This window comes from Callorhinus ursinus, unplaced genomic scaffold (assembly GCF_003265705.2).
Source record: "Callorhinus ursinus isolate GAN/ISIS: 27379988/994484 unplaced genomic scaffold, GSC_fseal_2.0 scaffold41, whole genome shotgun sequence".
Taxonomy (NCBI): Eukaryota; Metazoa; Chordata; class Mammalia; order Carnivora; family Otariidae; genus Callorhinus; species Callorhinus ursinus.
The window spans coordinates 10,703,823-10,726,036 of NW_027397103.1; the positions used below are offsets into that span (position 1 = coordinate 10,703,823).

At 43.4% G+C, this 22,214-nt stretch overlaps 1 protein-coding gene across 4 annotated transcripts in view; it reads right to left on the bottom strand.

The window, feature by feature from the left end:
- The window catches only part of ANAPC5 (anaphase promoting complex subunit 5), a 42,180-nt gene that overhangs the window by 14,320 nt on the left and 5,646 nt on the right, over window positions 1–22,214 (bottom strand). For all 4 annotated transcript variants that reach the window (XM_025889699.2, XM_025889698.2, XM_025889697.2 and 1 more), the window contains 8 exons: window positions 21,754–21,946; window positions 13,939–14,005; window positions 11,134–11,235; window positions 9,751–9,941; window positions 6,418–6,499; window positions 5,689–5,778; window positions 1,901–2,082; window positions 702–837 (listed from right to left, as the gene is read on the bottom strand). In XM_025889699.2, the coding sequence (XP_025745484.1) occupies window positions 702–837; window positions 1,901–2,082; window positions 5,689–5,778; window positions 6,418–6,499; window positions 9,751–9,941; window positions 11,134–11,235; window positions 13,939–14,005; window positions 21,754–21,946 (1,043 nt within the window). The remainder of the gene's footprint in view (window positions 1–701; window positions 838–1,900; window positions 2,083–5,688; window positions 5,779–6,417; window positions 6,500–9,750; window positions 9,942–11,133; window positions 11,236–13,938; window positions 14,006–21,753; window positions 21,947–22,214) is intronic.

The following is a 22,214-nucleotide window of genomic DNA, read 5'->3' on the forward strand; positions in this document are numbered from 1 at the left end:
GGGGCGGACACCATCCAGAGCTCTTCGGGCTGCAGATTAGGGAATACTGAGTGCTAGGGTACACCCTAACGATAACCTAACGGTAACAGACACTACAGACAAGTGGAGGAAGCAGTATGAGCGAGGAAAGGCACGTACAGCCAAGGCAGTATTTAGTGAGCTAGAGGGCTTGGGTAAGAGGTTTCCCTGACTTCTTTTCCATGAAAGAAGACATTTTGGAGCAAAGGAGAGAGAAAGCCTAGGGCAGCAGGAGAGACCCTTTCCTCAATGCCCTACAAAGAGAACCATGTAAAAGGACTTGGGCTGTGAGTCAAGGTTACATCCAGTTTCCACTGTCCCTTTTTGGAGTCAGTCAGACTTGTGCTGGAGACGTAACATTAACTGGTGTGGCTTTCCCGTCTCCTATAAACATACATAGCTCTACTACCTTTAATTTCAAAGACTCCTTTTTATTCCATTTGCTACATGGAAATAGCTGACCTCTTATTCCCTTTGTCAATGCAAAGAGATCCCAAGTTCAACAAACTTTATAGACTCCACACCCCATCCATTTCCAGCGATGGGATTTTACCCTTTCAGCGCCCCCTGCATCCAACCAGGCCTGACCCAGACACATCCAGTGCTTTTCTGGAGCAGCAGAGAGGACGACATGGTGGAGCCTCCATTGCTCCCAAAGCACGCAGGCCCAGCTACCTGCCTACCTGCTCTGCGTGCAGCTCTGCGAGATGGCAGAGGGCGACGGCAAATGACTCCGTGTTGTTCTGCTGCACACCTGCATTCACGGACTCCAGGCTGTTCATGCTCAGCAACATCTGGGCCTGCTGCAAGGCCATGGTGCTGGGTGGGGAGACGGACAGGAATCCCCTTCAGTCAAGAGACCCAGGTTGCCCCTCAGCCACATCCCACAACTATCTTGAGTGGAAGTGGAAGGAAATGAAGTCCCTCTGCAGGCTCTGGCTTAGGGGGAGCGGCCACCTCCCACCCTCAGCACAAGGAAAGCAGAAACGCACCCTGGGTGTGCAGCCCCAAAGGAAACATGTGGTGGTTACGGCGCAACCGGGAGCTCCAAGCTCCAGACCCCTTGACTGCCTCTAATTTCCCTGTGGTCACAGGGCGTTAATTAGTTTTCATGGATAAATTCAGACCTGATGCCATCCTGGCACCAGCTGCTCTGGCAACGTAAGCAGCGGCCAGTGTCTGCAGCTGTCTCAGAGCACATCGTGCCAAAAATGATCTCAAGTATACAAAAACAAGACTCGTAAAGGAGGCGCTTCCTTTCATTATTGAATTCCTAGAAATAGCAGATTGTCTAGGTAGAAGGTGGGGTAGTGACGGGGCTCCAGGATTAAAAACCTGGTTCAGAAGGGTACTTCCAAGCTAAAGAAGGCCAAATGGAAAATTAAACTTGAGGCCGGAGATACTCCAGAGAACACACCTTGGCTAACAGGGAAGCGCAACCCAAGCAACTGGGGCCCCTGCCTGCCAGGGACAGGAAGAGAGATTCCGGTCTCGGATCCTAGGGGCATAGTGCTTGGAGTCACAGGACCTGGGTGTGAGTCTTGGCTCTGTCACTGATAATGACATTTGTGATCTTGGGCAGATCAGATGTATGAACCTTGGTTTTCACATCCTAGAATGGAGCGCACCTACCAGTTACCTCACAGGGCAGCTGGGGGGAGCAAATAAGAACGAGCATGGGAAAGAACTTCACAAAGTCTGTGCAAAGTACGAAGTGTTTTAAAACTATAAGCATCTTCTTTAATCTCCTGCACAAACAACTTTCATCAAAGGGGAAAATTACTTGTCTGTTTGGCCTTTCATAGAACCAGTTTGCTAGCTTCCGCTCATCTCTGGAAGGATTCATGCCCCTACGGCCTTGAAAGTCAGCTTGAAGACCCACCTGCGGCCATAGAGTCTCCAGATAGCCGTTTTCTGTGCAATGCTGATATCGATGAGCTCTGACAGGCTGTGTTTCCAGTGTAGGAGGTCAGAGTCCTTTAGGGCATCCATCAGTTTGTTTGCTGTCTTCCCAGCAAAAGCCCTCTGCTGAACTAGGGACTGTATTCCCAGAGAGGCGAGGTACTAAGGGGACAGACATATCCATGACTCAAGGTACAGATTACATGACAGAATTGTTCACTCTTCAGAAATTTGGCATCTTTCACATTTCAGCACATGCAAACCGATGGCATTATATAAAAGGAAAGTACCTAGGGCGCCTGAGTGGCTCAGTTGGTTGGGCAACTGCCTTCGGCTCAGGTCATGATCCTGGAGTCCTGGGATCGAGTCCCGCATCTCCCTCGGACCCTCTCCCCTCTCATGCTATCTCATTCTCTCTCTCAAATCAATCAATCAATCAATCAATCAATCAAAAAAAAAAAAAAAGAGGAAAGTACCTACAGCCTGACCCTAATGCATATGAAATGTGTGCCTGAAAAACTGGGCCTGGAAGAGAGGCAGATGGATGGTATGCTGAGAACCAGGGCTTTGACATAAAATGGGCCTGGACTTAAACACTGTCTCTATCACTTATTCTGTGAGTTGAGGCCAGTTAGCTTCTTAACCAAGCCTCAGCTTCCTCATCTGTAAAATGGGCGTAAACTCTATCATAAAGAATTATCGTGAAAAATTAAAATAAAACGGTATGTGGGGCACCTGGGTAGCTCAGTCAGTCGGTTAAGCGTCTGCCTTCGGCTTGGGTTAAATCTCGGAGTCCTGGGATGGAGCCCTGTGTTGGGCTCCGTGCTTGGCGGGGAGCCTATGGGGAGCCTACTTCTCCCTCTCCTTCTGCCCCTTCCCCCGCTCATGCCAGCTCTCTCTCTCAAATAAATAAAATCTTAAATAAATAAATACAAAACAGTATGTGTCAAACAGTGCTGGACACATTACAGAGTAGGATTTTTTTTTTAAGATTTTATTTATTTATTTGTTAGAGAGAGAGAGAGCACAAGCAGGGGGAGCAGCAGGCAGAGGGAGAGGGAGAAGCAGGCTCCCTGCTGAGCAAGGAGCCCGAAGTGGGACTTGATCCCAGGTCCCTGGGATCATGACCCGAACCAAAGGCAGACGCTTAATGGACTGAGCCACCCAGGCACCCCCGGAGTAGGAGATTTTTTATTTCCCTTTTTAATTTTTTTTTAAGATTTGATTTTTAAGTAATCTCTATACCCAATGTGGGGCTCAAACTTACAACCCCAAGATCAAGAGTCACATGTTCTACCAACTGAGCCAGCCAAGCTCCCCTGAAGTAGGAAATTTTTTAAAGGATGACTATTATGAGCATAATTATCTTTTCATTAACTTCTGATATAATTTTCAAAGGTGAAAGCACAACTTAAAGAGTCAGCTTAGGGGGCACCTGGGTGGCTCAGGTCATGATCCCGGGATCCTAGATAGAGCTCCAAGTCAGGCTCCCTGCTCAGGGGAGAGCCTGCTTCTCCCTCTCCCTCTGCCCCTCCCTCTGCTTGTGCGCTCGCTCTCTCTCGCTCTCAGATAAATAGAAAAAATCTTTAAAAAAAAAAAAAAAAGAGCTTAGGGGCCCCTGAGTGACTCAGTCCGTTAAGTGGCTGACTCTTGGTTTCAGCTCAGGTCCTGATCTCAGGGTCGTGAGATCCGAGCCCTGTGTCAGGCTCCACGCTCAGCAGGGAGTGGGCTGGAAGAATCTTTCTCTCCCTCTCCCTCTGCCCCTCCCCCCACTAAAATAAATAAATCTTTAAAAAAAAAAAAAGCTTAAATCCAAAACAAAAATTGTACTTACGAAGCCTGTCATTTATTTTAAGGGACAACTTACTTTTTGTCATTATAATCAATTCTGTACATGTAAGTTTCCTTTCCCAAAAACGAATCAAATGGACAATTTACAGATTTAAAAAGCATATACAATGTGTCAACTGTACCTCAATTTTGTTTTAAGTAGGCTCCTCACCCAGCTTGGAGCCCAACATGGGGCTTGAACTCACAACCCTGAGATCAAGATCTGAGCTGAGATCAAGAGTCAGATGCTAACTGGGGCGCCTGGGTGGCTCAGTCGTTAAGCATCTGCCTTCAGCTCAGGTCATGATCCCAGAGTCTCCTGGGATCGAGCCCCGCATCGGGCTCCCTGCTCCGAGGGAAGCCTGCTTCTCCCTCTCCCCCCCCCCCTGCTTGTGTTCCCTCTCTTGCTGTGTCTCTCTCTGTCAAATAAATAAATAAAATCTTAAAAAAAAAAAAAGTCAGATGCTAAACTGACTGAGCCACCCAGGCCCCCCTTCCATTTTTAAAAAGCCTATACAGTAAGTCATTACACATATTACTTTCAGTTTTCCTGGACCTTGCTGCAAACTTTAGGAGACAGAATGCTTAAGCAGTCCCCCTGCCTATGGGGCAGTTTTCAGCAGATGTTTTGAGACAGAATAAGGTTCTGTGAGCAACAGTAATCTAGATTCTGATACTCATTACTACTACATATGTGAAGACTAAGCCCTTTCACTGCCTCTCAGTATTTGTCACCAAGGACTATAATTTGGGTCCTTCTCTGTCACTTAAAGTAAGAAAAGACAAATGTACCTGTCAGGTTTACTGGTTCCTGACTTTGTTTACTTTATTTTTTATTTTTTTAAAGATTTTATTTATTTATTTGAGAGACAGAGAGAATGAGAGAGAAAGCACATGAGATGGGGGGAGGGTCAGAGGGAGAAGCAGACTCCCTGCCGAGCAGGGAGCCCGATGCGGGACTCGATCCCGGGACTCCAGGATCATGACCCAAGCCGAAGGCAGTCGCCCAACCAACTGAGCCACCCAGGCGCCCTGACTTTGTTTACTTTTAAAACACGGATCAGCAAACTGGCTCTATAAAGGGCCAGGTAGTAAATAATTTAGGTTTTGCAAGCCACATTTGGTCTCTGTCACATATTCTTCTTTGTTGTTTTTTTCCCCCAACTATTTAAAAATGTAAAACCCATTCTTAGCTTGAGGGCCATATATAAGCAGGCAGCAAGCCAGATTTGTCCCACTGGCTTTAGAGTTTGCCAATCCCTGGTTTAAAAATAAGCCTTTCCTGGGGCGCCTGGGTGGCTCAGTCGTTAAGCGTCTGCCTTCGGCTCAGGTCATGATCCCAGGGTCCTGGGATCAAGCCCCGCATCGGGCTCCCTGCTCAGCAGGGAGCCTGCTTCTCCCTCTCCCACTCCCCTTGCTTGTGTTCCCTCTCTTGCCATCTCTCTCCCTCTGTCAAAAAAATAGATAAAGTCTTTTTTAATTTTTTAAAAAATATTTTATTTACTTATTTGAGAGAGAGAATGAGATAGAGAGAGCATGAGGGGGGAAGGGTCAGAGGGAGAAGCAGACTCCCTGCTCAGCAGGGAGCCTGATGCAAGACTAGATCCCAGGACTCCAGGATCATGATCTGAGCCGAAGGCAGTCGCTTAACCTACTGAGCCACCCAGGGACCCAAAATAGACAAACTCTTTGAAAAGAGACTTTTCTGAAAATTTTCTAAGTAAATATGTGGAAGTCAATGTTGATCAATAAACTAAACAAGGATCTCCCCTCAAATTGGTCAATGGAACTTTCATAGATATTATTAAGATAAAGGGAGCAGAGAGAAACCTATCAAATAGAATTTCGTGGTTTGATTAACAGTTAAGGTCATAAGAAACTACCAATAATAAAACCACACCATTTATTTAAATAATCTCACAGGAAGACAAGTCTTACCGGTAACCCAAAATGTACTGCCTTCTTCACAGAGTGCTCTAGCAAAACATAGCTATCAGATCTCTTCTGCCCCAGCACGTAAAGCCAGCTCTGGTAAGAGAAATCATCAAAATATATCCTAACAATGACAACAGTTAATGTTCTATTGAAATATCAGCATGGTTGTAAGAAAAATTTAACAAGAGACAAGATAAATCTTCTAAAATATTCACGAAGTATGAACCTAAATGAAAACCACTGAACACATTACAACTGTCAGACTGAACTAAACAGCTACTGATCTTCACCTCTGACAGTAGTGAGTGGCAAGTATTCCATAAAAAAACCATGAAGCTCCCATAGGGCCTTTAATTGAGAAATCGAGATTCTCAGGGAATGTTAAATGAATTCTGTGTTCTCCTTGTGCTTGGTGTTTATGCTTTCACGGGACAATGTCTCATCCAGTTACTAGGTGTTGCATACACCTTTTGGTTAATGCCAACATTTGAAGTGGTAGCTTTGGATTAAAATTTGTAGACAAGAAATGCCTCCCCCAAAGCAAAACAGAGATCATGAATTAAGAAAGATAATAACTATGGGTTGCCTTTTCTGAATTCCCACAACCACCTAACTAGTTTCCCTTCACCGCTAAGGGCCTTCTAACTGCAAAACAACCCAATCCGAATGGGGCCTTTTGAAGGCCAACTCAACCCACGGGCTGAACTCCCGAGACAGGAAGGGGCAGCTCACCAAGCAATGCTGGAGACACACATGATCGTTGGACTCCTGGGCAATCCTAATCGCCTCCTGCAGGGCAAGCTCTGCCTGCTGACTAGAGACAGACCAAACATTAATAACTCATTAACAGGGGCGCCTGGGTGGCTCAGTTGTTAAATGTCTGCCCTTTGGCTTGGGTCATGATCCCAAGGTACTGGGATCGGGCCTCGCACAGAGCTCCCTGCTCAGCGGGAAGCCTGCTTCTCCCTCTCCCACTCCCCCTGCTTGTGCTCCTTCTCTCACTGTGTCTAACAAATAAATAAACAAAATCTTAAAAAACAAAACAAAACTCATTAACAATCACAAACATGTCCAAGCAACGTAACAGGAAGGCATCTGTACAGTAATTCATCCAAGGAGAGGCCTCTGGGTTGGAAGTTGTAACAATGAGCTTATTCCGTCAGAGGTGCTTCCGTCTCCCAGCATCAAGAAACATTAACAGTAGAGACACAGAACAGGTCCTTTCTAAGGTGGATTTCTACTACAAAGGGCAAGAAGAAATGGCTTTTCTTGATCTCTGCTCCTAAGATTTTTATTTGTCTACCCCTGGGAGGAGGGGCAAGCATAGGATATAACACTTCACTTTTCACTGCATTCCCTTCCCCATTATGTGAATTTTTTTTTTACAATGGCATTTGATACTTTTGTATTTTTTCAAAATTAGTTTTAAAAAGTATTTGGAGAATACTCACTTCTGAGATTTTTTTTCTGCTGATGTGGCTCCCCTCCATCTGGAATGTCTCCCTTAATCTCAGATTCTGCAGAAATTCAGCCAACTATCCTTGGCCCCACTGAGCTCTCACCTCTGAAAACACCCACAGAAATGCTATCCGTAACCCACCTTGCAGTGCTTAAATACTATTATGTATCACCTCCTACTTATTTAATCTATGTTAATTTTATTTCTTCAAATAGTTTATAAGCCTGCAGAGGGCAAGCTCTTAAATTTTGGTTTCCCAGTGGCAAGTCACAGAAAAGAAGTTCTATAAATGCAGGGTTACAGAAGACCTCAAAATCAAATCAGAAATTCTATGGGTATCTCTTATTAAGGAAAAATTTACATAAGGAATTTTCTTTAAAATTAGTATTAGCCTCACACAATCCATTTTAACTGCGGAGAGCTGGATTGTTCTTCAATAGCCACTTATTTGAATAAAGAGGGGAGATACATTTTTACTTATTTTACATTTCTTTTAAATTCCTTTCAATGCTGAGATGTAATAGGACAAGCTACTCAGGGGCAGGAAGCCTATCATCACATACAGGCCCTCAATAAATATCAGTTGACTTAACTTTATTGAATATCTGAAGAACAAATAAATAATGTTAAGTTAAAAAAAAGGAGGGGCTTTTGGGAGAACTGTATAGATAGTATTTTAAAACTAAAGAGAGATTACTTTACCCCGGGGAAGGAGGAAAAGTTAGATCTACCAAATGGTAGATTCCCAGACAGATTAAGACTGCTTTAAATCTGTGTTCAACTATTAAGTTAGTAGAGGTGAGGGAGGGCTGACCTGCTACCTTATTATTTAAACAGACACTTACAAATTGAAGGAGTGATCTGTGCATACATCTGGAGGAGTGTCCCTTATGAAAACAACAGCACTCCCCAACCCTCTATTCTCATCTAACCTTTATGAATTATGGTCAGTGTTGTTTATTGTCTATCTACCCCACTGTAAGCTCCATGAGAACAGAGGCTTTTCCCTCTTCTTTTACAGTTGTACCCACAGCACCAACACAGTGCCTAGTACACAGCAGAAGCTCAGTAAACAACTATACTGACTTTCAAGAAATCTTCACAATCCTATAAGCTAAGTGACAAAGATTTATAAAGGCCACAGCTCCAGGGCTAGAATCAAAGAAGCATGGACCTGAGTAAATTAATTAGCAATTAATTTGATTCAGTGAGCTGCCTCTCCTATTGAAAATGTATCAATTCTATACATCAACAGATTATTTGTATCTAGAAGGCTGGATACAAATTTCCAAACCCGAGCAGCAGCTGTTTTGAACACAGAAATCAGTTAATGGTAAATACTACAAATGATATTACTATTTATTATGATAACATAAAAAATGAAAGGTTCTGATTAAGAAGTCATTACAGTTGGGCAGACAAAAAAGAAGTCCAGGATCAAAAGATAACAGGGAATCCCATAAAACCATGGAGTCTGGAGTAGACCTGAACCTTTCTGAGTCCAGCTATCGATGTGCTGCGTCAGTTCCCTTACTGACACCTGGTCTAGGCTAGAGCACTTCGCTGCCCCTCCCAAAGAGGTTCCATGTGGGACCACCTTCCTTATCACAGGCAAAGCACGGCCCCTCCTCTGCACTCCGCCGCTCTCGTTCTTCTCCAGGAATTACACCCTCGGTCATCTAAGCTTTCTTCACATGGCCTTTTATGACATGAAGATGACAAACATGTACTTGGCTAAATCATCTTCTCTCTAAGCTCACCATTCTCATATCCTTCCCACACTGTTTACACAACATGGCTCTGAATGCCTACAAGACGACTGTCCCCAACACAAGTTCCAGCCTCTCTATGTCCCTTTTAAAATGTGACAATCAAAAACAATTTCTGACCCAAACAGCAAGGGGTAGAAGTCTCAGTTCTTGAACTTTGGACACTATATTTCCATTAACACACCCTACAGTCTCTATTCAAAAATGCGTGTAGCAGAGACCACATTTCTCTCAAAGGGGAAAAAGCCACGGGGCGGGGGGAACCCTTTCAATTAATAATTCCCTCCCTTTTCACCCTTATTCACATTATTTCACTGTTTCCAAAATAGCCTCCATGTTTTAAGTTTTTATCCACATAACTCTATTTACTAATTAATAATTGGGCAATTTTCCTATTTTTATTCATTAAAATCATAAGCACATCTCAGCAATGGCATAAGCCAGTGTCACCCCACTGAACTGTGGGAATTCTATCCAAAAGCACAAACATGTGGCTTTTAGTAAGCTGTACACTGTTTTATCCAGTAAAAGTACAACTTCCTTTTGGCTTTTTGAAAGACTGAAAATAGCTTTTGTATCACTATTACCTCCAAAAAATCCTTTTGGGAATCTCTGGCCTAATGACCTAATTTCCTTTTAACTCAATGGCTGTTTTTCTTAGAAGGAAAGAGGCCATGCACTAAGACAGTAATGCTCAACAATGACACTAGGGGGCAGACTGCTTAAGCAGAAAATTTTTGTTAACTTCTGTCCAGGGAAAGAGCTTCCCTCTTTGGAAGTTAACGCTTGAGAGTTGATCTCTTCAGTCTCTTCGGGGACAGAAACCTACGGACTCACTAGTGACCGAAGCGGCAGTGCAGGGCGGCCAGGTTCAGCGCGGCGTATCTCAGGCTCCGGCCGTAGCCCTCCTCCCCGTTACTTTTGCTTTCAGCCCCAGTGAGAATCAGGCGATCGAAATAATGAAGGAGGCTGTGTGTTGAACTGAAAACATCTTGGACCCGGAGGTTGTTTAAGTAGCTGAGATAGTGCTGAAACAAGAAACAATCCACGCGTTTTAAATATTCGGCTTCCTCCCGCGTGAGACTAATTCAGAGCGTCCCATTGGCTGCAAACACCAGTGTACCCCCAACCCTCCCAGCAAGATGGCTTAGCATAACCTTTCCCCCACGGGCAGGATAAAACAAGTTCAAGATACGGTGGTTTATTTCCTCCTTAGGGAGTCCCCAAATGAAAAATGGGCGCCCATTAGGATTTGTGTCAGAGTTTTGGCCTACTAAATATAGGTCCACTATGCCACTGGTTATATTTGGGCCCATGGGTGATGGGGTGGGGGGGACTCAACTAGCTCAAGTATTAAGGAATACTGTGAGCTCAAAAATAAAGATTGTAATTCCCGAATTCATATAAAAATTATAAAATTAATTTCTGTAAATGTCCAAAGCATAACACAGTGAGTCTTTAACTAGTTTACTAAGTTAATTATCTTGCATTTTGACACTATTTTCATTTTGTTTGATTCACTGAATTAAACTTCCCTCCAACAGGCAGATCCCAGTTACTATGGAGCAAAGCAGATATATTTCTGCATGTGAATAAAGATGTCAAATCCAGGTACTACTAAGAAAGTTTAAAACAAAAAAAGAGGGGCACCTGGGTGGCTCAGTCACCAGACACCTGCTTTGGCTCGGGTCATGATTCCAGGGTCCTGGGATCGAGCCCCGCATCGGGCTCCCTGCTCAGCCAGGAGCCTGCTTCTCCCTCTCCCACTCCCCCTGCTTGTGTTCCCTCTCTCGCTGTCTCTCTCTCTGTCAAAAAAATAAAATAAAATCTTTAAAAAAAAGAAAAGAAAAAGTTTTCAGGGTAAAAATCCAGTAAGGAATGCAATTACTTGAATTTGGGAGAAAAAAAAAAACTAAGAGGAAGGGGGAAAAGAATTTTTAGCCCCAAAACTTGAAGAAAAAAAAAAAGTCAGTCTACTCTACCATCTGTTCATAACTCGGAGCCTCAGAGAGACGATGTATGAACGAGAACAGCAAGAGACTAAAGAGACTCCTAATGGCCCCGGGGGGTGAGGGGTGACAGGAAAAGCTTTGCGACCTAGGCTTGTTGACTTGCCAACATTTTCTTCCAAGAAACGGGGCCAATGGGCCAGTCCTCATTTGCACGGCTCCTCAATACAAAGAGTAGGCTTGTCCTGGCTTTCCAACTCAAAAGACTCACCGCTTCAGCAAAATCAGGATTAAATTTCAACAAGTTGTTCAGTTCTTTCTGCAAAGATGCTGGAGTGAGGGCTTTTGTCTCATCGTTCTTTAACAAAGAAGCCTGAAATTTAAAAATGACAACTCAGTGGACAGAAATGGCTAATAGACATATGGAAATATATACTAACCAGCATCCTCTATGTTCTTTTCCGCAGCTACTCTCTCCTCTTGACCACACAAAACACTGTTTCCTCTTCCTGAAACACAAAGAGCCCAACTACCTCTACCCAGTCACACGCTCCTCACATGCCTTGCAAACTCCTGCTCCTCCTTCAGGCCCCAGTTTAGACTTCAGCCACTTGCTTGTATCACTTTCTAGACTAGGTAAGGTCCTCTAAGCCCCTACGCGTGCCCATAAGCCCCCTGCACTAACCCTTCCTGCAGTACTTATCAAACTACGTGAAAAGTACCAAAGTGACCCACCCCGGACTGGGACCACCCTCAGGACTGACAGTGCGTACCTCCATCCGGCCCCGCAAGAGGCCCCAAGAGCACTCAGGTGCCTTACTCCTGGTTATCTGTCTCATTAGATGGTACCAGCAATGATTACACAAATATGTAGAAAACTAATTCTAAATTAAATATTAGTACTTAACTTTGTTACAGACACTTCAATTTTACCTAGACAAAAAAAAATTTTTTAAAGATTCTATTTATTTATTTGACAGAGAGAGACAGCGAGAGAGGGAACACAAGCAGGGGGAGTAGGAGAGGGAGAAGCAGGCTTCCCCCTGAGCAGGGAGCCTGATGCGGGGCTCGATCCCAGGACCCCGGGATCATGACCAGAGCCGAAGGCAGACGCTTAATGACTGAGCCACCCATGCGCCCCATTACCTAGACAAATTTTTATTTATAAGCAATAATTTCTAATTCCATTTGAATTCATTATATCATTATAGAAGGTTCCAAAGACATGGAAAGACATACAGAGGAAACAAAAATCATCTGTAACCCCTCCACCCAGAAAGAACACTATTAATATGTCAGTGTCTTATTCCAGTCTTTTTTCTATGTGTGTGGGATATGTGATACATACATTTATACACCTATACCACATTTTTAACAAAATTAGAACATGGTATATCAATTTACTTCCTGCTCTTTTCATTAATAATATAAAGTTTGTCTCATCATCAGTCTTTGAAAATAAGACTTTTAAAGCAAAAGTATTAACCCTGTGACCATCATATTTATTGCAAAGTATTTTTTCCCATTTTATTGTTTGTCTTTTAGTTTTGTTAGAATGTGTTCTGACATGCATTTTTAATTTTTATGCTGAAAAATCAAATGATCTTCTCCTATGTGTTTTCTTCCACAGCTTTTATGTTTAGAAAGTCTTTCCCCACCGAGAGATCAGTTAAAAGTTAATATGTAGTTCCTCCTGGTCTAATTACAGCTTTACATGTTCACATTTACCCTTTAATCCATCTGTAATGTACTGAAGTGTGAGGAGGAGGTAAAGAGCTAGCTATATTTTCTCTTCCATACTTAACCAATTGTCTAGATGGGTTTTTCTAATATGTTTGAAGGGTGATCCTATCACTTTTCATCTAGACCTAAACAAACAGAAAATTAATAACAAAATTAAGGAAAATTAGAAAAGTAGAGCAAAAAATCAAAATCCTGCACTTGAAAATAACATGGGAGAAAAATATTCAGTTTCTGTTAGCAAACAAGTGAAAAAGTATGGCTCAAAAGCACCAGCAAGAAATGTCTGGGCTAAAATGTACTGATGTCTGCAACTTGAAATGCATCAAAAAATGAAAAGATGAAATGGTGGCTGGATAAGGGGGGTGCAGGTACATAAGGACAGAGCGAAATAGTAATTGTGGTATCAAAGTGACAGGTATATGGGTATTCACTGTGCAATGCTTTTCAACTTTTCTTTCTGTTTGAAAATGTCTAATAAAATGTTGGGGGAAGAGAAGTAAGTCTTCCAAATCAGGTTTTTGGGCTGTGTTAGTCACCCACTATTATAAAATGAACATGCATTATAACTTTAAGAAAAATAAAATGATGGGGTGCTTGGCTGGCTCAGTCAGTAGAGCATGTGACTCTTGATCTTGGGGTTTTAAGTTCAAGCCTCACATTGGGTGTAGAGATTACTTAAAAATAAAATCTTAAAATAAAAAAACAGAAAAAGAAAATCACACACAAAATCATAAAGAACACATAACCACCACTGTATTGTTAGTGACAAAAAGAAGACCGAGAATAAGGAATAATGCAGATTCACTAATAAACGTACTAACAAGACAGGCACGTGTGATGACATATAATGCCACAGGACATGTTTTTACTTATTAAAGATTTTATTTACTTATCTATTTGAGAGAGAGAGAGAGCAGGGGGAGGAGTAAGGGAAGAGGGAGAGAGAGACTCTCCAGCAGACTCCTTGCTGAGTGTGGAGCCTGACACGGGGCTTGATCCCATGACCCCAAGATCATGACGAAAGCTGAAATCAAGAGTCACATGCTTAACCAACTGAGCCACCCAGGAGCCCCTCCACAGTATTTGTTTTTTAAAAGTTTGTGATAGGGATGCCTGGGTGGCTCAGTTGGTTAAGCATCTGCCTTTGGCTTGGGTCATGATCCCGGAGTCCTGGGATCGAGTCCCGCATCGGACTCCCTGCTCAGTGGGGAGCCTGCTTCTTCCCCTGCCTGCCGCTCCCCCTGCTTGTGCCCTCTCTCTCTCTAAAAAATAAATAGAATCTTTTTAAAAATTAAAAAAAAAAAGTTGGTGATAAATAACAGAATTAACATACCTGTTGAGAAAGAAAAAATTCTGCTTGTTTTTGGGAGAGAGGCCCACTGCAAGATACCTCCTCTTCTCTGGAAAAAATAAAACAAAACTACTAAGGAATTACAGCACAGGGATGGGTGAACTAGGTGATGGGCACCAAAGAGTGCACCTGTCATGAGGAGCACCGGGTGTCATATGAAGTGCTGAATCACTGTATTAGTTTTAGTTTCACCTGAAACTAATATGACAGTGTATGTAATGAACTGGAATTAAAAAGTCAAACAAGCAAACAAAAAAGAATTACATAACAGCAAGAATGGTAAGGCTAACAAAGTCAAATAGCTTCATCAGAAGAGTTCAAAAACCTTTACAATTAATTCTCTCTTCTCAGAAATAAAAAAACATACTTAAAAAGTGAAGTTAAATGACCTGCAAAAGTTTGCACAATATAATTATGGACAGTTACAGACCTAAGTTCTACATGGTGTGATCTTTCCACCATGCAAATCTCTTGTGGTACCCCTGATTTAAAGCCCTTTGGTGGTACCCCCTCAGCTTCCAGAGTAAAGTCCACACTGCTTAGCAGGGCAGGTGCAATGTTCCATGAGTGGTCCTAGCCACTACCTCTCTCCTTTGGCTTTTCTTTCTCACCCACACCTCCTCACAGATCTCCTATCCTGCCTCCTTGGCCTGCAGGGCCCATTATCCCACCCACTGTTGGACTGCAGTACACCATCCATCATTCAAGACTGACTCAAGTGTCATGTCCTCCAAGAATCTCTGCTGACGTCTTCACTGGAACTCCCACTGTCTCCTGGAGAGGCTGAGCACAGCGCCTATGCATTGCCACACCTGCCTGCTCTTACTTGCAATTGGATGCCAATACCCAGCACCATGCCTAGGAACAAAACAGGCCCTCAGAGTTTGGGAAATGAATGAATGAAGAGTTTCTAACTCCTTGCTACAGATAAAAGATGTGGTGTACTCAAGAGCAGGAAAAAGTGGCTTCTCTCTTTTTTTTTTTTTAAATGAAAAGTTCTTTTTTTTTTTTAAGATTTTATTTATTTATTTGAGAGAGAGAATGAGATAGAGAGAGAGCATGAGAGGGGAGAGGGTCAGAGGGAGAAGCAGACTCCCCGCCGAGCAGGGAGCCCGATGCGGGACCCAATCTCGGGACTCCAGGATCATGACCTGAGCCGAAGGCAGTCGCTTAACCAACTGAGCCACCCAGGTGCCCAAAAGTGGCTTCTCTTAAGAAATAACCATTTGCCTAGAAATTTACATTATGCAGAATTAAAAGACAAGGAACATAGGGATATAAACCTAGGCTTGAGAAATCTACACACGCACAACAGAAAAGTCTTATTTTGAGAGCAAAGTATGAGTAATACCCTTCTGCCACAAGACTCTGAAGAAATGGACTTCTCTATAGGATTATGGTAAGTATAAAAATCAATATTTACTCATAAATAATGCTTTTGTAAGTACTCTGCATCTAATACAGCAGTTCTCCAACTTTTATGTAAATGATATGTGAATGGATATTCTAAAAGAAAAGAAAATTCTTCTGAGGTTACATAATTTGGGCAAAATTACACTATCTTGCTTGGAGATTCATGATGCACGTGAGAGAAATCCAACAGAAAGAAACTATTTACTTGTATTTAATGCACCACTTACCAAACTCACTGAACAAAGAATCCTTTTCTCAATCTTACAAGAACTAGTATTCCACAGAAAACACTTTGGGAGGTGCTGCTCTAATATTCTCTCGGCTTCATTTCTTTCTTTCTTTTTTTTTTTTTAAAGATTTTATTTATTTATTCGACAGAGAGAGACACAGCGAGAGAGGGAACACAAGCAGGGGGAGTGGGAGAGGGAGAAGCAGGCGTCCTGCTGAGCAGGGAGCCTGATGCGGGGCTTGATCCCAGGACCCTGGGACCATGACCTGAGCTGAAGGCAGACGCTTAAGGACTGAGCCACCCAGGCGCCCCTCTTGGCTTCATTTCTGATAAATACTACCTAATAATCCCTAAGGCAGTGTATCAGATTCTGCAATCATCGGAGCTGCCAAGAACCAGCCCCAACCCAGGTCTAACAAAGATCAGTGACACAATAGTGACCTGGAGGGAAACAGAAAATGAATTCACAGGCCAAGTTCTCAAATGGAAAACAGTCAGTAAAGACCCCTTTCTCTTAACATGCCTCGTAACCAAGGTAAACCCAAGGCTTGGAAGACACATGGCTGCACACAAAAAGGCTAGAGATTGGTTAAGACTGAATGAATGAATAAATTCATCTGAATGAAACTGGACACACAATACTAGTCCCATCTGCCCCTAAAGTCCACAGTGGTCAGGGCACCTGGCTGGCTCAGTCAGTAGAGCATAGAGAAAATCAGCAGCATGCAAACTGATTCTATAAAGAAGGTAAGTACAGTCCCCATAAATGAAGATCGAATTTGGTTCTGGCCTCCAAGGTGGCAATCGTGGCTGACATGAACCAGCTTGGGAAGAGCAAGGAAAAACACAATGGCCCAAACCATCTTTTACTGACTCCTTCTGTTCCCTCAGGGCCCCATAAATACATGCAGAAGAAAATAACTTGTGAGAAGCCACAGAGGTATTCAATTTAGGAAAAGGGCTACCCATCTGGGAAAAGGGCTCAAGTACACCTTGCTTATAATCCAATTATTAGCTGAGACAGAATTTTAGACTTACTAGTGCTATAAATCAAGGGCACTTAAGCTGGGTCCATGGATGGGCTTAAAGTTCACGAACCTTGTAAAACTGCACTGAAAAGTTGGCAAAGATGTGCATTTCTAAAATGGACCTACTACATGGCATTTGTGAGATTCTCAGGAGTCTGGAAATTCCTCTAAAGGTCTTAAATCTACCACTGTCATCGAAATTTTAAAAATAGGAGATTAATCAATCAACAAAAATTTTACTTTTTGTTTTTGAATACCTTGGCAATGCACAAGCCTCCAGTCTAGGTCCTGGAGGACACACAATGTGTTAACAGGCTTACAGTCCCGGGAAAGGCTAAGACAAGCCCAGGTGAGATGGGGGTAAGTGATAAATGCCAAATGTGAATATGAACTCTGTACTGAGAAACGGGGGAAATCACTTGCAAGTTGGGAAGCAGCAGAGAAAATGATAAGGAAGGAAGAAGGCATTCCAGGAAAGGGAAACAAAAGACAAGACCCTGGCAGGCCAGGACAAAGGATCCAAGCTGAGAAACTGAAAGTAAGGTCAGAAAGGTCAACTGTGGAAGGCCTAGAACACCAGGTGGGGAGACTGTGGAATCCTTGGAGGTGTCTGAGCAGGATATTGACAGAAGCAGGGGAGACGAGGGACTGGGGCTGGGGCAGGAACAGTTGAGGAAGCAAGGACCTCACTCTTCTGAGGTGTGTGACCAGAGGGCATGATGCAACCCCTCTCCCTGAGCCACACTGTCCTCCTTCTGTGCCTCCAATATGCTGGCTTGGACTGTCTTGGAAGCTGTGTGTGTGCCGTGTGCTCTGGCAATTTCTCCTGGCTCCTTCATCACCTGGCTGCCTGTCCGAGGGGCCCCTCCCCAGACGAACCCCCAGTTACTCTCTACCCTTTACCCGAGGGTCCCATTTTCTCTCGATGGCACTGCCTTGCTCTGAAACTGCATTACTTACCAGTTGCCTCTCTATTATCTGACCCTCCCCACATGGCCTTCTCCTCCTGGCTAACACAGCACCTTAACATGGTGTCTGGTACACAGGAAGCACTCAGGAAGTATTTGTTGAATAAATTAATGAATTGGGGAGATTTATATTATATCACTGGCAAGTGAAGAATTACCAGATAATCTCTACTTCTATTAGGTCCTTTTAGGGGCACAGAGAAGCTGTAATTACAGCAGCTTGCAGACTAGGAGCCTCCACGGCCGACTCACGTGGGCTAATCCTATCAGCCCTCTCCTGACTACAGGCACTTGGCAACTGCCAGCAAATGAAACACAGGCTCAATTTCAGTGTGCCCTCTCTTCTGTGATGGGATTTTTTTTTTAATGATAAACATTTGCTGACTCAATATTTATTCCCTCCCTTCTAAATTAATAGTGGGGGGAAGAAATCAATTAATTAATTAACAGTAGGGTTTCTCATTTCAGATGGGAATAATTTCACTGTGGGATGGGAGATTTGAAAGCTGTGCAGTATTTCTTTCCCCTTTCTATTTGTTTGTTTGTTTGTTTATGTGGGCTCCACAATGGGTGGGCGTGGAGCCCAATGTGGGCTTGAACTCACGACCCTGAGATCAAGACCTGAGCTGAGATCAAGAGTCGGACGTTTAACAGACTGAGCCGCCCAGGCGCCCCACTCCTTTCTAATTTTATTTTATTTTTTTTTTTAAAGATTTTATTTATTTATTTGAGAGAGAGAGAATGAGAGATAGAGAGCACGAGAGGGAAGAGGGTCAGACGGAGAAGCAGACTCCCTGCCGAGCAGGGAGCCCGATATGGGACTCGATCCCGGGACTCCAGGATCATGACCTGAGCCGAAGGCAGTCGCTTAACCAACTGAGCCACCCAGGCGCCCCTCCTTTCTAATTTTAATACAAATTTCTAGGGCAAGAAAAATAACTTTCCTGAAGAGACCTGGAAACATTCCAATAATAAAAAAAAAAAAAAAAAGAAAGAGAGAAAACAGGAAGAATAAAAGAACTAAATTAAGAAGCTTTTCATAATGCAATAAAACATTAGAAAAGATCACAAAAAATGAAATTTTCCTCTTTAAGAGAACCAAGAAATGAATGTAAATATATTCTTCCTTTTTTTAATGTAAATATATTCTATAAAATAAAAAGAAATCTTACTACAAGTAAAACCATTTCTTTGTGGAGAAAACATTGTAACACTTGATTAGAAAAATCTTTAAATAGTATCTCTCTTTAATTTTGGTGATAAAATTCAGCTACTATATGTACATTATTTTCTGGAACTATACATACAGCTTTTTTTTTTTTTGATCCAGAAATGTCACTTACTGGAAAATTATGAAAATTTACATTGGTCTGTATTTTTTAACCATTACAAAGCATTCTGCATGTTGTATATTTTAAGTCAAAAACATTCCTATTTTATTTTTGAAGATATAAAATTGTCATATATATGCAATTTGATTCTCAGTTCTTACGGTTTCAAATTCTTCACCCCTACTTTTTTTTTTTTAAGATTTTATGTATTTGAGAGAGAGAGAATGAGAAAGAAAGAGCAGGGGGAGGGGCAGAGGGAGCAACAGACTCCCCGCTGAGCAGGGAGCCCCACTCGGGGCTTGATCCCAGGACCCTGAGATCATGACCTGAGCCGAAGGCAGATGCTTAACCAACTGAGCCACCCAGGCGCCCCTCACCCCTACTTTTCAAAAAAAGTTTTTATACATTGTAATTCACTGTAGACTTTTTTTCTCTTTTTGTTTTTTTAGTATAGTGCGCACAATGTGACATTAGCTTCAGGTATACAACATCGTCATTTGACATGAAACAATACACTTTCATAGTAAATACACTGGGTCACACACAGGTGAGTTCTTATAATATGATAAAAACAAAACGATGCAGTTAGACCTAATTACATCAGATTAATTTAGGAGACAGTCAAACCAAAATAAGTCTGAATTTTAACATTTCACAAGAAGTGACATTCTGCTACTTGAAGTAGATAAAGTAGCCAGAACAGGGACTACACCACAGCCCAGACGCATCCCTGAGGCGGCTGAGTTAAAAGAGAAAAAGAACAGCCAGTATTCACTGGATGTTTACTACATGCCAGGCACAGTTCCAAACACTTACATGGATCTGACGTTTAATGCTCACAACACCCCTCTGAAGAGGGGATAGGATGCACCATTTTGCAGATGAGGATGCTGAAGCACAGAGAGGGTGAGTAACTGGCCCAGAGTCACACAGGGAGTAAGTGGAGGAGCCGGAAACCTAAGCCAGCAGTCTGTCACCAGAGCCAGACTCAAGTCCACAGTGTTCTGTCTCTCCATTAGATGAGAGGCATTTGTGAGCAACTCTGAGTAAGTGAGGTTTTGGATGCTTAATGGTACTATAATCTCTTGTGCCCCATATGTGCTAAAGAAATCACGTAACCAAAGGCCACTGTCAGGAAGCACCCAGCCCCGACAGCGGTCAGCCAGCCTACTTAGGGCAGGTGAGGTTTCTTAAATCAGAGCTCTGAGCAACGTGCAGGGTAATGATCTGTGATGTCAGTCTTCCTCACCACACTGTGGGCTCCCTGAGATCAGGGGACATGGAATATACTATACATGTACACACACACGTGTGTGTTTTTCTCTCCCAGCAGTTTACTTGGGAGGTGATCCCAGGTAACTGTTGGGGTGAGAGGAAGTGAGGTAGGAAAGTGAAGAAGTCAATAAAAAGTGCTTCATGGGACCACAGGCCAGTGTGGGTGATAGGCTGCGTATGTCGATTTTCTGCATTCATTCATCCAGCACATATTCACAGACACAGTCTACGAGGCAGGCACTACATTAAGTACTGGTAAAGATGCGATGAAGCAAGACAGAGAAGGGTCTTAGATCTGAAGGGGTGCCAAGGCAGAAGACACAGATACAAAGAAGTAAGCAAATAAATGTGAAAAGTTACTCTGTGAGGAGAGCCATGAAGGAACTAAAGAAGCCAGAAGTAAGTATGTGGGATGGAGATTACTTCAGATACATGGTCAGGGAAGGCCTGTGTGCTGACGCTGGAGCTGAAGCCGAAGTTAGCGGGGAGTATTCAGGAAGCTGAAACAAGCCCCAGCAGCTGAACTGCTGACAGTGCAGGGGACAGTGAAGGAGCAAGAGGCATGGAGGATGGCGGGGCCGGACCGCACAGGCACTGAGGCCACGATACGCTTGGATTCGGGTCTGAATTCCAAGAACAGTCATGAAGGTTTGGGGCAGAAGGGTGCCATGGTGTGACTGACATTCACAGGGGTTCCCTGGGATGCTGCATGAAAAACAGATTGCAGGGAGACAGGAGCGGAGGCAAGGAGGCCAGAGGGGAGGCCCGAGAAGTCCAGCCTTAGTGGAGATGCGGTGCCGGGGTTGCAGGGGCAGCAGTGGTGATGGAGACAAGTGAACTAAGTCCAAACTGTCATGGAGGAACAACCGACTAGGCTGAGGGCCTCGTTGTCGGGGTGACAGAGAGGGAGGAACCAGGGGCACTCCTAGGTTTTGAGCTTCAACAACTAGGTAAGCAGTGGCATCCCGTGCCCCACGCTTAAACTTTAATAGGCACGCCATCCATTTTCACTGAATTAACCAACTGTTAACTCACTCTGACATAAGGAACACTATCAGTCAGGGAGGGTCCCAGCAAGAAACAAATGGCACATTCAAATGGGGTGATGTGAGAAGAGTTATAAAGGACCACTTATGAAACTCAGGGCAGGAGACAGAGAAGCCATGAGGGACAATACAGTCCCCAGGACTGGTAACAGTGGGGCACCTTACACCCCAGGCCTGGGAAATCTTCCTAGTTCCCAGACTCCAGAAGAATGCAGAGAGGACCACCTAATAGAAGCTGTTACCCCACAGCCAGTCTACCATGGCCCTGAAGGAAGGGAGCCAGTGGATCAACAGCCTGACCCAACTCTCCTTGGCCCACTACTGCCTCCCAATCAGAAATCAGAAGGCAAGGAGCCCACTGATACAGCCCACATGGGTCAATTTCTTGGATCTGGAGCGGCAAAAGGATAGCACGCAGCACATGAATCTCAATGAATGAGGACTTACTAAGCCTGTGATTATACGATTTCACAGGAAAGGGATGCCTACCCAAAAAAACCAAATTACCTTATAGATACATCAAGTTCTTCTTTTTCCATTTTTCTTTCACCCTCCTCTCTGTTGGTCTGTTCCATATCAGCATCCTCCACTGTCTTTTTCTCGCCATTTTGGAAGTACTGTTGAAGGGCAGTGTACAGTTTAAACACTTGACTGAAAGAAAGCTTACTGTAGGCCAAGATCATATGGCGCAGAAATAAACCTACAAAATAAGACATACACAGTGTAGGCATTAGCTGAAATCCAGGCTACACAAAGTTGATACTATTTCTTCCAATTCTTCCTTCAAAAGAATCAAAAAGAGATCCTTGCAGTTGCTATCCCCTCCAACTAGAATATTCTTCCCCCACCTTTTACAAAACTGGTTTCCTCTTCTTATTCAGGGCTCAGTCCCCACCCCAACCCCCTACCCCCACATTCCATCATCTTTATCCATCTGATATGTTTTTTTGTGGCTACTGAAACTATCT